At 43.9% G+C, this 17,078-nt stretch overlaps 1 protein-coding gene across 1 annotated transcript in view; it reads left to right on the forward strand.

Moving 5' to 3' along the window:
• The window catches only part of LCT (lactase), a 51,715-nt gene that overhangs the window by 19,655 nt on the left and 14,982 nt on the right, over positions 1-17,078 (forward strand). The window contains exons 6-9 of the mRNA XM_019454804.2: positions 2,103-2,832; positions 6,458-7,103; positions 11,038-12,588; positions 13,261-13,529. Coding sequence (XP_019310349.2) covers positions 2,103-2,832; positions 6,458-7,103; positions 11,038-12,588; positions 13,261-13,529 — 3,196 coding nt within the window. The remainder of the gene's footprint in view (positions 1-2,102; positions 2,833-6,457; positions 7,104-11,037; positions 12,589-13,260; positions 13,530-17,078) is intronic.

Raw genomic sequence — 17,078 nt, forward strand, 5'->3', positions numbered from 1 at the left:
GTATGTTAAATCTCCTCCCAAGTTAGGTAAACCTGAACTTCCAGCATTAAAGCTTTAAGAGCAAATTGAGGGGTGGTTGGCTGGCTCAGTCAGAAGAACATGTAACTCTTGATCTCAAGGTTGTGAGTTCTAGATCCATGCTGGGTGAAGAGATTATACATACATACATAAGCAAATAAAAAAGCAAATGAATAATTAAGCAGTCCTTTAGAGCAAATTGTATTTTATCCAGGGACTGTTTGTTTCTTTCCTCAAGACTTCATTTCTTCCAAGCCAGGAGGACAATCAGGATCAGGAGTTTTAGGTCAGAGTAGCTGAGTCTGTTCATTGAGTGGGTGTCACCTGTGTCCCTGGTTGTGCTCCAGAGACCTGTATATATTATGGATAATCCATAACTATAGATTACCCCCCACCCCCACTGCTGTTTTAGCAAATGTGAGTTCGTTGACGCTTCATAAAATAGGAGGTACTTAAGTTTGGAAGACCCAGATTTCTCTCCATTGGACAGAGGTCCCTCTGCAATGTCCCTGTCACTTCTACCAATTTTGTGCTCTGGGCTAACCACGCACAAATGACATCCTCCCTCCACATGATGGCCATTGGACAGGAGATGCCCTTGTACTGCACCCCCTTCCGCCATCCCCCTGCGATTCCCCCTCCAGACCAAACACATCCACCTACACCAACCCTTCCTCAACATTGCCCTCTGCTGGTGTAACTGCCACATGCTCTCTTACAGTGCCTTCCAGCCTGTAGGCCAGGACTTGGAGATTGGTAAACCAATTTAGGGTTTGTTTTGAAACATGAGAAGAAAATGTTTTATTAAAAAAAGAAAGGAAGAGGGGCGCCTGGGTGGCTCAGTCGGTTAAGCGTCCGACTTCAGCTCAGGTCATGAACTTGCAGTTTGTGAGTTCAAGACCCGCATCAAGCTCTGTGCTGCCAGCTTGGAGCCTGCTTCTGATTCTGTGTCTCCCTCTCTCTCTGCCCCTCCCCTGCTTATGCTCTGTCTCTCTCTGCCTCTCAAAAATAAATAAATGTTAAAAGAAAATTAAAAACAAAAAAGGAAGGAAGGAAAGACAGAAGGAGAGAAATGGACTAGAATAAAAAAGAAACTAGAGTGCATTCATGTAAGGATAGCATTTTTACAGTATGTTTTATTTCAAATATATATATTTATCTGAATTTATATATATGAAATATTTAAAAATATATAAATGTCTACACATCTACAAATACAGTGATATGTGGTTAAAAGCACAGACTGTATTCTACAGTTTGTAAACTATGTGATTAAGGAGAAGTTCTCATTAAAAAAAACAAGATGTGGGTTCATTTACATTACAAAGGCTGGAGATGGATGATCTTCAGTAGGTACAATCATCAGGAATCCAGGCTTCTGCCTTAATTTTTGTCATCCTTAACAAGGCTTCCACCTTATTGTCCATCATGACTGCATGAGCTCCTGCCATTGTGTCCATAATCCAGGCAGCATAAAGGAGAAAGGAGGTTGTAGCTGGTGTTAATATTTAGCTGATGCACATCAGTAGAGCTACACCAGTAATTCAGTTATTGAAATACTTTCTTCCATACCAGCTGACAAACAGGTGCTGGTCCCCTGATGCCCAGAATATACTCATTTCTTTGACTCTCAATCTCCTTCTCTATAGGATACAGTTAAATAACTGTAGTCCTTATCTAATAAATTCGTGAAAATTAATGGAGAGACCTACATTCATATCACAGTGGCCAGCACAGAATCAAGGCATAATGAGTTAAAGCCATCATTATGATTAGCTATGTTTTATAAACAGTAAGAAGAAAAAGCATGGCATCAGAACTAAAGACAGTATTTGAGGACAAGCTAATACACAGAACGGTAGGCTTGGCACAGTGTTTGGAGTCCTGCAGAAGCAATAATAACTCACCTAAGAAGAGGCAATAATAGTAATTTTCCCATCTACCAGGCACTTGTGTGGCTTTTGACTCAGTGTTTCTCGAACCTTTACTAATTACACACATTGCCGCCATCCATCAGTCTGGGGGTGCAGGTAGCCCGCAGGGTCATTACTCACCGTGTCCTTTCCATCTTTCGGATCCCGCAGCGGGCCCTGCTCTCGGACAGACAGCGCGCCCCTCCAGACCGCCGCGCAGCCTGCCCTAGGGACGGCAGTAGGTTCCTCCTCGCCGCGGGGCTCCGCCTACCGGAGAGTCTGGGGAACATTTGCCAACCAATCCACGGCCGAAAGGGACGCTTTCCTGCGAGAGGATTTCCCCGAAGGCTTCCTCTGGGGCGTCTCCACGGGAGCCTTTAACGTGGAAGGAGGCTGGGCCGAGGGCGGAAGAGGGCCGAGCGTCTGGGACCACCTGGGTCGCCGGCACGCCTCCGAGGGCGCAGCAACACCGGAGGTGGCCAGTGACAGCTACCACAAGGTGGACACCGATGTGGCCCTGCTTCGCGGCCTCCAAGCTCACGTCTACAAGTTCTCCATCTCCTGGTCCCGCATCTTCCCCACGGGGCTCGGGCCCGGACCCAGCCGCCAGGGCGTCGCCTACTACAGCAGGCTCATCGACAGCCTGCTGGACGCGCGCATCCAGCCCATGGCCACGCTCTTCCACTGGGACCTGCCCCAGGCCCTGCAGGAGCGCGGCGGGTGGCAGGACGACAGTGTGGTGGACGCCTTCCTGGACTACGCGGCTTTTTGCTTCGCCACCTTCGGGGACCGCGTGAAGCTGTGGGTGACCTTCCATGAGCCGTGGGTGATGAGCTACGCGGGCTACGGCACTGGCCGACACGCACCGGGCATCTCCGACCCGGGCGTGGCTTCTTTCAAGGTACTTCTCATCCTTGCAGTGCTGCCTCACTGGAGGAGAATTTGGCTGGGAGAAAGTCATTGTCTCTTCCAGTCAGAATGCGTTTACTTTTTGTGCTTTAAAGGAAGCCAGAGGGAGGGAAGGCACCATAAATCGTTAATCACCTTATTTTGTCCAAATACTGCTGGCACTTTGATAAGTTATTACATCCTTGGAACAGCGCTGGTGGATGAGGGAACTGGGGCTCAGAGAGGAGAAACTGTTTCCTGATGGCATCGCTACAGGGTCAGCAGTTTGAAGCCAGAATCTGAGCCCGAGTCTGCTTGAGTCTACAGCAGATTTTCCTTGTCATCCAGGACTCTTAGTTGCATGGGACAGAAAAACCAACCCAGACAGACTTAAGCCAAGTGGGAGTCCATCAGCTCGGGAAACTGAAAAGTCTGGGCTTTAATATGATTTTTTTAAATGTTTATTTATTTTGAGAGAGTGAGAGAGAGCATGAGTTGGGGAGGGGCAGAGAGAGAGAAAATCCCAAGCAGGCCCCAAGCTGTCAGCACAGAGCTGGAGGGGGGGCTCGATCCAACTAACAGTGACATAATGACCTGAGCTGAAATCAAGAGTCGGAGGCTCAACCAACTGAGCCACCCAGGCATCCCTGAAAAGTCTGGGTTTTAGCTGGTCAGAGTGGAGCTTGATTAGATCCCAAACAATGCCACTAGTACTCAATTTCTCTTCTTGCCCCTCCTTGTTGGTTTTCTACTTGGGCTGCTTGGTAACCAGATGGTAGCAGCCACACTCTCCTATTTCAAGACCAGCAGGAAAGAAAGCTTACCTCTCTTCTGGCATTCTCAGCAAACGTGTCCCTGTGCCTTATGCTTGCTGCATGGGTTGCATGCCCATCCCTGAACCAATCACTAAGTTTAGGCTGGGAAAATGTTGTGCAGTGACTGGTCTGGGTCTGGGTCTGGGTCTCAGCTCTGCCCTTCCACACACTGGCTGAGAGGTGGGGAGGTGGAAAAGGAAAAAGGGTTTGGCTTTCCAGAGGGTAGGCAGGGTATCATTTCCATAAGAAGGGGATGTATATACTGGACACAAAATTTTAAGTAGCTTAATATGGGCCCTTTCCATCATTTCTTTTTTTGCTCAAATCTCCCAGAAAACTCACCAGCTTTCCCTGACATCCATATTCAGGATGCACATGTTAGCCTGGCTTTCCCCTGCCACATCTTGGGTTCTGTTCTGAAATAGGAGTCTTTGCCTTGCCCTATGCTAGGTGTTAAGGAGGATGCATGACCCATATCCTCAAGATTTAATACTTTTTGGAGATGATACAAATAAATACACATAAGAAAATTAGAGAACAATCCAAAATGTCCACACTCAGAATGAGCTAAAATCAATGACTTGATGAAATGCCAAAAATTAGAGTGAAGTCAAAGCTTCCACTCTGCTCTTGTTCAACAAGAGCATACACACCAAGAGAGAACACTTCTCAAAATGGAAGGTTTGAACCTTTCTGTTTGTCTCCTTGTTGTAAAACTCATCCCAACCTCTTCTCCTGGCTTCTTATCCCTACAACTGTGGCTCCTGGAAAGTCCACACCACCTTTCTCCTTCAATTCTTGCTTTGATTTATTAGTTAAAACAGTATAATACCATTAAGGGAAGATTGCAAAGAAAACGGTTCACTCATAATTTTGCCCATATGTCCTTCCAGTCCTTGCACAGTGTACTTACAGAGTGCACTAAATTCAGTGCCTTTTTAAAATTTTTTTTAATATTTATTTATTTTTGAGACAGAGACAGAGCATGAACAGGGGAGTGTCAGAGAGAGAGGGAGACACAGAATCTGAAACAGGCTCCAGGCTCTGAGCTGTCAGCACAGAGCCCGACGCGGGGCTTGAACTCACAAACCGTGAGATCATGACCTGAGCCGAAGTCGGACATTTAACCGACTGAGCCACCCAAGCACCCCTTAGTACATTTTTTCAAGTAGACTTTATTTTTTTAATGTTTATTTATTTTGAGAGAGAGAGAGATGGGGGAGGGGCAGAGAGAGAGAATCCCAAGCAGACTCCATACTGACAGTGCTAATGCAGGGCTCAAACCCACAAACCATAAGATCATGACCTGAGCCAAAATCAAGAATCAGATGTTTAACTGATAGAGCCACCCAGGTGCCCCAAGTAGACTTTATTTTTTACAGTGGTTTTAAGTCCACAGCAAAATTGAACAGAAGTTAATGTAGATTTTCCATATACCCTCTGCTCCCACACGTGCACAGCTCCCCCCGTTTTTGACATCCCCCACGAGCATGGTACATTTGTTATGATGATTGAACCCACACTGGCTGTCATAATCACCCTAGTGCCCATTTCTTATCTGACATGTCATTAACACCTTTCCATGTTCTTACATGGCCACAATGACTGGTTTTGCTAGTTGTTTCATATTCCGCTGAGCCCCCTGCCTGATGCTGACTCAGAAGGCACACATTCCTGCCTTTTGGAAAAAAGCACAGTTTACCATTGGAGTTTAGGACCCTGTTAAGGATTAACATTTGCAACATGAGAAGCAGTGAGGAGTTTGACTTCCTAAGGCATATTTTGATCTGAAAGTCTTCAAGAGTAAGTGTCATTATCTTCAGATGATAAAAATGAAAAAGGAAAGGATGATAAGCAATAGCAATCTCCCTCCTACACCCCAAGTGTCTGCTTGGTGCTCTGTATACATGATCTTATTTAGTCCTCCTAAATGAATGCATAATTACCACTTCTTGCATACAAGGAAACTGAATGAGAAGCAAGTTAGTGACAAAGTCAAGATTTAAGTCTAGGTTTGTTACACTCCAGACACCCTGCTTTTGCCCGTTTTCACATGGCACTCTGCCAAGGAAAGCTGTTAACTTTTGTAAGACCTTGAGTTAAGTCTACAAAGAGATTCCTGGTCATGGGTTTTCTTCCTAGATTTCATTAAGTGGAAAGAGCAGGTAGGTTAGAAAGAATTGTCCCATCCCTTCTGTGTCAAATAAAATGATCGTCCCAAATTCATTGTTGATGAATTATTCAATAAGCACTTACTAAGAACAAAGTCAGAATAGCATCATGGGGGACAATACAGGCAGAGTCAGGCTTCTTACATTCTACACCTCTCTAGATCTTGTTCCCCTCATCTGTATAGTGGTAATAATAATTATACTGTCACACAAGACTGTTGGGAGGAGCTTATGAGAGAATTCATTAACAATTTTTTACTGTGAAATATGGTTCTATTGACCTGTTGATGGTGATGTTGACTTGTTGATGTTATTGGCTGTTGATATTGCTGGCATTGGTGTTGATGATGTTGATGTCAACATTGTCCATGTTGTTGATTTACTGACATTGTTAGCATCAATCTTAACTACTTTTTGATATTGTTGACTTGTTGATATTGGCATTGACTTGCTGATGACTTCCTGACGTTGTTGACATTGGTGCTGTTATTGATGTGGACATTTTCATTGTGGCTATTTTATTAACATTGGTAACATTATTGACATTCGTATTAACTTGTTGTTGTAGACTTGTTATTGGCTTGTGGTTGTTGTTGGCTTTGCTATTAGCTGTTATTAAGCACTGTATTTCTTTCTTTTTTTTCCTCACAAGGTGGCTCACTTGGTCCTCAAGGCTCATGCCAGAGTTTGGCACCACTATAATAGCTACTATCGTCCACAGCAGCAGGGACGTGTGGGCATTGTGTTGAACTCAGACTGGGCAGAACCTCTGTCCCCAGAGAGGCCTGAGGACCTGAGTGCCTCTGAACGCTTCTTGCACTTCATGCTGGGCTGGTTTGCACACCCCATCTTTGTGGATGGAGACTACCCTGCTGCCCTGAAGGCCCAAATCCAACAGATGAACCAACAGTGCCCCAGTCTTGTGGTCCAGCTCCCTGAGTTCACCAAGGCAGAGAAGCAACTCCTGAAAGGCTCTGCTGATTTTCTGGGTCTGTCTCATTACACTTCTCGCCTTATCAGCACGGCCCAACAAGATTCCTGCATCCCTAGCTATGACACCATTGGAGGCTTTTCCCAACATGTGGACCCTGCATGGCCCCAGACCTCATCCCCTTGGATTTATGTGGTGCCCTGGGGTATAAGGAGGCTATTGCAGTTTGTATCTTTGGAATACACAAGAGGAAAAGTTCCGATCTACCTGGCTGGGAATGGCATGCCCATAGGGGAGACTGAAGATCTCCTTGAGGATTCCTTGAGAGTAGACTACTTCAATAAATATATCAATGAGGTGCTCAAAGGTAAGAATGGTGGATATGCTGGTGATTGGAAGGTGGGTGGTACTTCTCCAAGTCTTCAGATTTCTGTTTAATGAGACAAAGACAGTCTCCTAAGAAAATGAAGCCAAAAAGTAGTGTTAGTAGTAATAGCATGAGTCCTTCATATCAGCCTCCTAGCTGTTTCCCCCAGAAGCCTCAAGTGTTTGTTCCTATGTTCTTATTCCCTATAATGCTGCCTCCTACACTCTGCCCATTTGAGTCCTATCCATTGATCAAAAACTCATCATCTTTTAACACATTCATTTAACAAATATTTATTCAGTGCCTGTTATGTACCGCACATTGCACAAGACAGTAAGGGTAAAATATTGAGCAAATATCATCTTTTCCCATAGGACCCTCAGAGTTTACAGAGGGTCACAGACAGAAAATTGTAATAAAGGATGCCAATGGCATTATAGGAGGGGACTCCAACCCATTAAATCTTCCCTCGTTGTTCTGGCCACATTCATCTCCATCTCCGTAAGTCAGCTATAAAATCTACAGTCCACATCATTCACTTTGATCCCATTAATTCATATCTACTGCACCAGTCTTACCTAACATAGTTTCATACGTCTTTTTAAATTTTTTAAAAGATTTTTTTAATATTTATTTATTTTTGAGAGAGAAAGAGAGTTTAATATTTTTTAATGTTTATTTTTGAGAGAGAGAGACAGAGCATGAGCAGGGGAGAGGCAGAGAGAGAGGGAGACACAGAATCCGAAGCAGGCTTTAGGCTCTGAGCTGTCAGCACAGAGCCCGATGTGGGGCTCGAACTCATGAATCATGAGATCATGACGTGACACAAAGCTGTGAGATCATAACCAACTGAGCCACCCAAGCACACCTAAATTTTTTTTATTTTAATTCTAGTATAGTTAACACACAGTGTTATATTGGTTTCAGGTGTACAATATAGTGATCTGACAATTCTATACATTGCTTAGTGCTCATTATGATAAGTGTACTCATAATTTCCTTCAGCTATTTAACACCCCCCTCCACCCCTCCTCTCTGGTAACCATCAGTTTGTTGTCTATGGTTAAGAGTCGGCTTCTTGGTTTATCTCTTTTATTCTTTGTTCATTTGTTTTGTTTGTTCCACACATGAATGAAATCATATGGTATTTGTCTTTCTCTGACTTCACTTAGCATTTTATCATCTAGATGCATCCATATTGTTGCAAATGACAAGATTTCATTCTTTTTTATGGCTGAGTAATGTTCTATTATATATAAATACCACATCTTCTTTATCCATTCATCTATTGATGGACACTTATGCTGCTTCCATAATTTGGCTATTGTAATTAATGCTGCAGTAAACAGAGTGCCTATATCTTTTCAAATTAGTATTTTTGTATTCTTTGTAAATACCCAGTAGTGGAATTACTGGATCACATCATAATTCTATTTTTAATTTTTTTTGAGGAACCTCCATACTGTTTTCCACAGTGACTGCACTAAGTTGCATTCCTACCAATGGTGCATGAGGGCTCCTTTTTCTCCACATCCTCACCAGCACTTATTATTTCTTATGGTTTTGATTTTAGCTATTCTGACAAGCATGAGGTGATATTTCATTGTAGTTTTGATTTGCATTTCCCTGATGATTAGTGATGTTGAACATCTTTTCATGTGTCCTTTGGCCATCTGGATGTCATCTTTGGAGAAATGTCTGCTTGTGTCTTTGGCCCATTTTTTACTTGGTTTATTTTTTTTTTTAGGTGTTGAGTTGTATCAGTTCTTTATATGTTTTGGATATTAATCCTTTATTGGATATGTTATTTTCAAATATCTTCTCCCATTCCAGAGGTTGTCTTTTAGTTTTGTTGATTGTTTCCTTCATTGTGAAAAAGCTTTTTATTTTTATGTAGTCCCAATAGTTTATTTTCGCTTTTGTTTCCCTTGCCCCAGGACACATATCTAGAAAGATGTTGATATGGCTGATGTCAGAGAAGTTACTGCCCGTGCTCTCTTGTAGGATTTTTACGGTTTCAGATCTCACATTTAGGTCTTGAATCCATTTTGAGTTTATTTTTGTGTATGGTGTAGAAAATTGGTCCACTTTCGTTCTTTTGCATGTAGCTGTTCAATTTTCCCAACACCATTTGTTGAAGACTATCTTTTCCCCATATGTCTTTTTATTCCAAGTAAAAAGGAATGGCAAATAATTTTCATCTCCTATATCAGCACTAATCAAGTGATATATGGCTAGTCACCTGCCTAGAGGGCTATTCTGAGAAGATTTCAAGGCCTTGTGTAGATTCAGAGAGAAAGAGTTGACTAGCAATACCTACCCTGGGCACTGCAGTTAGGAATGGAGACACCTTAGGGAGTGGAGGCCTCAGTGTTCATGAGGCCAGACACCCTCTCTTTTACTTTGCTTGTGTTCTCAGCATCAAGGGTACAATTATGTAATCTTCACAATCTTGGAATCCCTCTAGGACATTATCTCAAGAGATCTTTGAAACAGCCTTGTGCAGAAAATAGGAGCAGAGATCATCCTCATGAGACCATTGTGAAAACTGATGCTCTGAGAGATTACATGGTGTGCCCAAACAGCCAGTGAGTGAAACTACAGGCCTTTCTATCACTGGCTCATCAATACCCACTAACCTATGAAGCTTCTATTCATTTTTGTTTCTAGAGCCTTTTACAGCCTGGGACAAAGTAGGTGTTTACTAAATTATTCATTGAATGAATAAATGAATTATATAAAATAAATGAATTGCCAGCCTCTTATATAGTCAATGTTTGTTGAGAGGCTGTGTAATCTGATAAAAATAGGGCTTAATACTTTGCTGGTTCCCAGTTTGAGCCCAAAGCCATTGCTTTACTTTGACACTGGCTTTTGGTTGACTCACTAGATGCCTTTTTTTATTCTCTCACAGTTCTGCAGGCCAGAAGTCCACAATGGAGATGCTGGTAGGGCCACTCTCCCTCCGAAGTCTCCAGAGGAGACTCTTTCCTTGCCTCTTTCAGCATCTGGTGGCTCCAGGCATTTCTTGGCTGTTGGCTGCATTGCCCCAATCTCTGCCTCCATCTTCGTGGAGACCTTCTATCTTTCTCTTTTAAGGATGCTTGTCATTGGATTTTGGACTCACCCAGTTAATGCAGGATGATCTCATCTTAAGATCCTTAACTTAATTACATCTACAAAGACTTCTTTTCCAAATAAGATTACATTAACTGGTACCAAGTTAAGATTTGGACATATCTTTTTGGGGACCACCATTCAGCTCACTGTACCAGGAAATACCTTACTGTAGGCGTTATTTCTCTTTTTTAAGAGGGGATGTGTGATCATTTTATGTCAGTATTGCTAGACATAAGGAAAAACAAAAGTATATTTTAAATATTAAATGATTTATGCATTCTATAAAAAAACAAGGAATCCTGATAGTAGCAGATGGGATACATGCTTGTATTCATTTTGAGGCAGGGATGGCCTTCTGGATTGAGGTTTATGACCATAGATGTGGCCTGATGATTCATGGGCATCTTGTGGATTCTCTTTTATTCATTCTGAGGAAAAAGGGTTAACATTTTTGGGGTAACCTAAATCCCCTCCAAAACGTGCATATGAAAAGGAAAACCTTTAAATAGCAACATCAGTAACAGAGACTATTTTTTTAAATTTTATTTATTTTTATTTTTTATTTTTTGAGAGAGGGAGAGAAAGCATGAGTGCAAGCAGGGGAGGGGCAGAGAGAGAGGGAGAGAGGGAAAGAAGCCAGAGCAGGCTCCATCGTCAGCACAGAGCCCAAGGGTGGGGTGCAGGAGGCTCTCTCCTGACTGACTGTGAGATTGTGACCTGAGCCAAAATCAGGAGTCAGACACTTAACCAACTGAGTCACCCAGGTGCCCCATAGAGACTTGAAAATAATCCAAAGTTTTGTTTTTCTCCATAGCTATCAAGGAGGACTTAGTGGATGTTCGATCTTACATCGCTCGTGCCCTCATGGATGGCTTTGAAGGCCCCTTTGGTTACAGCCAGAGGTTTGGACTGTATCATGTCAACTTCAATGACAGCAGCAAGCCAAGGACTCCCAGGAAATCTGCCTACTTTTTCACCAGCATCATTGAAAAGAACGGTTTCCTCCCCAAGGCAGTAAAGAGACTGCCACCACCCAGTTTAGCAAACTTCCCACGTAAAATCAGAGCCTTCACTTTTCCATCTGATGTGCCCTCCAAAGCTAAAGTAGTTTGGGAAAAGTTCTCCAACCAACCCAAGTTTGAAAGAGATTTGTTCTACCATGGTACTTTCAGAGAGGACTTTCTCTGGGGCGTGTCCTCATCAGCCTATCAGATTGAAGGAGCTTGGAATGCTGATGGCAAAGGCCCCAGCATCTGGGATAACTTCACCCACACACCAGGGAGCAATGTGAAAGGCAATGCCACTGGAGACATCGCCTGTGACAGCTATAACCAACTGGATGCCGATCTGAATATGCTTCGAGCTTTGAAGGTGAAGGCCTATCGCTTCTCTATCTCCTGGTCTCGGATTTTCCCAACAGGGAGAAACAGTTCTATCAACAGACACGGTGTTGATTATTACAACAGGCTGATCAATGGCTTGGTGGCAAGCAACATCTCTCCCATGGTGACACTGTTCCACTGGGACCTGCCCCAGGCCCTCCAGGATATTGGAGGCTGGGAAAATCCTTCCTTGATTGAGTTGTTTAACAGCTATGCAGACTTTTGTTTCCAGACCTTTGGGGACAGAGTCAAGTTCTGGATGACCTTTAATGAGCCCACATACCAGGCATGGTTGGGTTATGGCTCAGGGGATTTTCCTCCAAAGGTGAAAGACCCAGGCTGGGGACCTTACAGAATTGGCCATGCAATCATCAAAGCTCATGCCAGAGTATATCACACTTACGATGAGAAATACAGGCAGGAACAGAAGGGGGTCATCTCTTTGAGCCTCAGTGCACACTGGGCAGAGCCCAAGTCCCCTGAGATCCCGAGGGATGTGGAGGCAGCTGACCGAGTGCTGCAGTTCTCACTGGGCTGGTTTGCCCACCCCATTTTCCGAAACGGAGACTATCCCGATGCCATGAAGTGGAAAGTGGGGAACAGGAGTGAGCTTCAACACTTAGCCACCTCCCGCCTGCCAAGCTTCACTGAGGAAGAGAAGAGGTACATCAGGGCCACAGCTGACGTGTTCTGCCTCAACACCTACTCCTCCAGAATTGTGCAGCACAAAACACCCAGGTTAAACCCACCTTCCTATGAAGATGACCAGGAGGCAACCAAGGAGGAGGACCCTTCATGGCCTTCCACAGCAATAAACAGAGCTGCACCCTGGGGGACACGAAGACTGCTCAACTGGATCAAGGAAGAGTATGGTGACATACCCATTTACATCACTGAAAATGGAGTGGGGCTGACAAATCCAAAAGTGGAAGATACTGATAGGATATTTTACCACAAAACCTACATCAATGAAGCTTTGAAAGGTATGTGAGAATTCTTGTCCCCCTTACAGAATCTTCCAGCATCCATATCTCATGTGCCTGACATGGTTTGGCAAAGTGGATTACAAACCATAAACAAGTCTCTCTTAGGCTCTAACTCCATAATTCTTTTCCTGTCGGGGGTTACATATCCCTTTGGAAATCTGAAAAAAAGCCATGGTCATCTACCCAGATGTACACATACAGAGTCCCCATACAAGTATTTTCATGGGTCCATCCATTCATTATTGAGCAACTACTATGTGGCAAGTTCTATTTTAAGTGCAGTGAACAAAAAGATAACTTTCTGTTAACATGGTGCATATGTTATATTCTGGTGAGTTTCATGCACCCCAGAGCAAGAAACTCTTCTCTAAAACACATTTCTATGTGTAACTTCTACAGTGGGCTGAGGCTCTTGATTTCAAGCCTGTCCCTTTACCCCAACAAAAGAATTTGGTTTTGCAAAGATTGGTCATTAATACTTGCTATGAGGGCATCAGTGCTGGCAAAAAAAGAAGGTGCTCTGTCCATCTGGGCATACATTAATCGTGGGTACGAGTTAATGGTTTAGGACTACTGTCTTAAGTGATGTGCCAGTACTTGTCTAGGGTTCTTGAGAACCTCACCCTCCAGGTGTAAAGCTCTTCTCTGCTCACTTTGGAATGTTCCTAGCCTACCGACTTGATGGTGTAGACCTTCGAGGGTATTCTGCATGGTCTCTGATGGACAACTTTGAGTGGCTGAATGGCTACACAGTCAAGTTTGGACTGTACCATGTTGATTTCAATAACACGAACAGGCCTCGCACAGCAAGAGCCTCTGCCAGGTACTACACAGAGGTCATCACCAACAACGGCATGCCGCTGTCCAGGGAAGACGAGTTTGTCTATGGACAGTTTCCCGAGGGCTTCATCTGGAGTGCAGCTTCCGCCGCATATCAGGTGAGAAGTTCAGGGCAGTTCAACGACAGCTATTGCAGACCTACTATGTGCCAGGCTGTGGGCTTGGTGCTAGGAGGGCAGGCAAGAACAGGGGATTGTCACAGACCTGCAGCAGGAAAGTACGGGTGCCGTATACGGAATCTGGGAGGTCCTCTCCATGGACAGACCAGCTTCCTCACATCCCCCAATTCAGGCAGACTCGTGGCTGCTTGGGCTATGCTGAGAGGGACGTAGGCAGGCATAATGGAGCAGGTGGACCTGGGCACAAACACTTAGGCAGAGACCCGCAAACCAGAAGATTGTCTGCTGGAATATGTTCGTTTCTCACCTAGTCTCTTCCGAGCAGGCAGTTTGCTCAGAATGGCTGTCACGTGGGCCTGGGCTTGTTTTGATGTCCTGGCAGCATCATACTGTAACCTTATTCATGCCAAAATAAGCTCAATAATACAGAAAATACGAGGGTTTTCCTTTTTTCACAGAAAAAGATAAAAAGCAAAGAGTCACTTGCCCAGGCAGCTAGTGGAGGTCCCTGCTTTACATCTTCTGCCTCCATTCATTTTCTTTGAAGAAGGAGTGGAGGCTCTGTGTTCCCTGCAGACCCTGGGCAGAGTCAGTGCTGTGAGCTGACCTGACTCTGGGTGTGCTTGTCCCTTGGGTTTCCTTCTACTCAGCCACAGCTGCTGAAGATGTTTTTGAGGGGGGTGAGGGTGAGCTCCTCCCAGATGGCTGCACTACCAGGTCACAATGAAGTCTCAGACTAAATTCTGCTATGTCCAGACATTTATTAACTACATGTACAAACACAAAACCTGTTCGTGTACCCTATTCTGTGGACTGGAGGAAACCCCAATTCTTGGTCCTCTTCGGTGCTCTGGCCAACACTTTAAATGAAAGAAACACTTGAGGACATGCCAGGGTTTCAGAGACAGTGTTCTGTTACTGTTACTGTGGGCAAACAGAGTCCTCTGTAGCAAGGTTTCCCCAATTTGGCCTGATTGACATTTGCATGGATAATTCTTTGTTGTGGGGCTTTCCTGTGCACTGTAGGATGTTAAGCAGCATCCCTGACCTCTACCCACTAGAGGTCAGCAGATTCCTCCCCAAGTTGTAACAACTAAAAATGCCTGTAGACATTTGCTAAATGTCTCTTCGGGGACAAAATATTCCCTGGGTGAGAACCACTATCCACAGGTTTACAGCTGGACACAGGAAGGGTTAGGAATTCATTCTAGGGCACAGGTGGCAGACCTTGTAGGATTCTTAAACACTGTCCATGCAAGGGGAAAGGAGTGTCCTTGAAAAGCTTTTAGCCAACCCACATCTTGAATGATTAAACTGGCATTAGCAAGCACCCATTTCTATTCATTAGACAGCAGGCACAATTGTCACCATTTGAAACATTATGTGGTCTAATTAGCAAAGAGTTAAGTGTGAATCAAGAATTGATTAGAAGGGCTTATACTGTGGCCTTCCTGATTAGATACTACCTGATTGTGCATTCTTTTTTTTTTTTTAATTTTTTTTAATGTTTATTTAGACAGAGCATGAACAGGGGAGGGGCAGAGAGAGAGGGAGACACAGAATCTGAAACAGGCTCCAGGCTCTGAGCTGTCAGTACAGAGCCCATCGCAGGGCTCGAACTCACGGACCGTGAGATCATGACCTGAGCCGAAGTCAGATGCTTAACTGACTGAGCCACCCAGGCACCCCTATTGTGCATTCTTTTAAAAAAAAAATTTTTTTTTAACGTTTATTTATTTTTGAGACAGAGAGAGACAGAGCATGAACGGGGGAGGGTCAGAGAGAGGGAGACACAGAATCCGAAACAGGCTCCAGGCTTTGAGCTGTCAGCACAGAGCCCGACGCGGAGCTCGAACTCACGGACCGCGAGATCATGACCTGAGCCGAAGTCGGCCGCCCAACCGACCAAGCCACCCAGGCGCCCCTGTGCATTCTTTTTAAAACCTTTTATTTGGAAATCCTTTTGAACACAGAGAAAAGTTGAAGAAATAGTAGAGGACTCCTGTATATCCTTTCCCCATATTTCTCAACTGTTAAAATTTTACCATTTGCTATATTTTCTGTGTGTGTGTATGTGCACACACATATATATAGTATATATATGAAACTGATTTTATCACTTGAATAAGAAAGTGTTTACCTAGTTTCTCTACCATAAAATTAAGTATTTTTTAGTTATAAATAATAATTATTTTGTGGGGATCTACTTGGAGACTAAATAGCCTTTTCCTCATCAAATTTCACCCACTAGTTTTAGCAGCTGTTGACAATTTGTGCCTGAATCAGTTATTACTGTGATAGGTGACAAATGGTGATTTTCTAATTTCATGATTCCTCTTATATTTATCAGGGGGCATTCAACAGAAAGGTCAAACTTTGACTTTTCTCATATTTATTCGTACTATATAAATATGCATCAGCAGTATGGCCTGATGCAGTCCTATTTTATTCAGTGAGTTATCATATTATTATGTATTTAGATGTTCACATTTTCCACATTTTGCTATAGGGAGTGCCTTTTAGCCAGATCCTGTGTCCTTTTCACATGGCCCATCATTATTTGAGCACTTGCTTAGTTCTTTCTTGTACAAGATGTTCCAGACTCAGCTTATACCTTTTCTGTCCCAGCCCTGTAATCATCCCTTTGTCTAATGAACCCTTTCTCTTACTGGATAGGGGCATTTAGAAACCAAGATCTAGGTGCTGGATATGCTCACTGCTACTGGGGTGTCGTCATTCTAGAATTCCTCTAGCTAGGAAATTCACATATATACGCACAAAAACACGTGCACTTGTATGTTATTTCTATATCTACCCCATCTCTATGTGGATTACCAACATTTTTTTAATGTTTATTTATTTTTGAGAGAGAGACAGAGCGTGAGTGGGGAAGGGGCAGAGACAGAGAGAGAGAGACAGAATCCAAAGCAGGCTCCAGGCTCTGAACTGTTAGCACAGAGCCCAATGCAGGGCTTGAACTCATGAACCATAAGATCATGACCTGAGTCGAAGTTGGACACTTAACCATCTGAACCACCCAGGCACCCCCTATCTCTGTGTAGATTTTAAAACCATGAGTTCATACTGATACCTCCAAATCCAATCCACAGGCTCGATGCTAGCTTTCCCATTGCCCATATTTTATATCTCTTTTCTCCAGTGGTGAAAAATCTAGCTCCTAATAGCCTCAACATGGTTACTTATTTCCTTGATCCCCCTGCATTAACTGATCTCTTGCACTGGTACCTTCCTGCTGGCCCTGAGCCCACTTGCATGGGGCTGTGCAGGCCACGCTGGGGTGCGTGTTCTTGGTCAGGATGCCAGCAATACCTTAGCTCCATCCAGTCACATAACATCATGGTGTATGTGCTATATTGCTTTAAAGTAAATTACAGGGGCACCTGGGTGGCTCAGTATGTTAAGCGTCCGACTTTGGCTCAGGTCACGATCTCACAATTCATGAGTTCAAGCCCTGCGTTGGGCTCTGTGCTAACAGCTCAGAGCCTGGAGCCTGTTTCAGATTCTGTG

The sequence above is a fragment of the Panthera pardus genome, unplaced genomic scaffold (assembly GCF_024362965.1).
Source record: "Panthera pardus isolate Hobbes unplaced genomic scaffold, ASM2436296v1 HiC_scaffold_10, whole genome shotgun sequence".
NCBI lineage: Eukaryota > Metazoa > Chordata > Mammalia > Carnivora > Felidae > Panthera > Panthera pardus.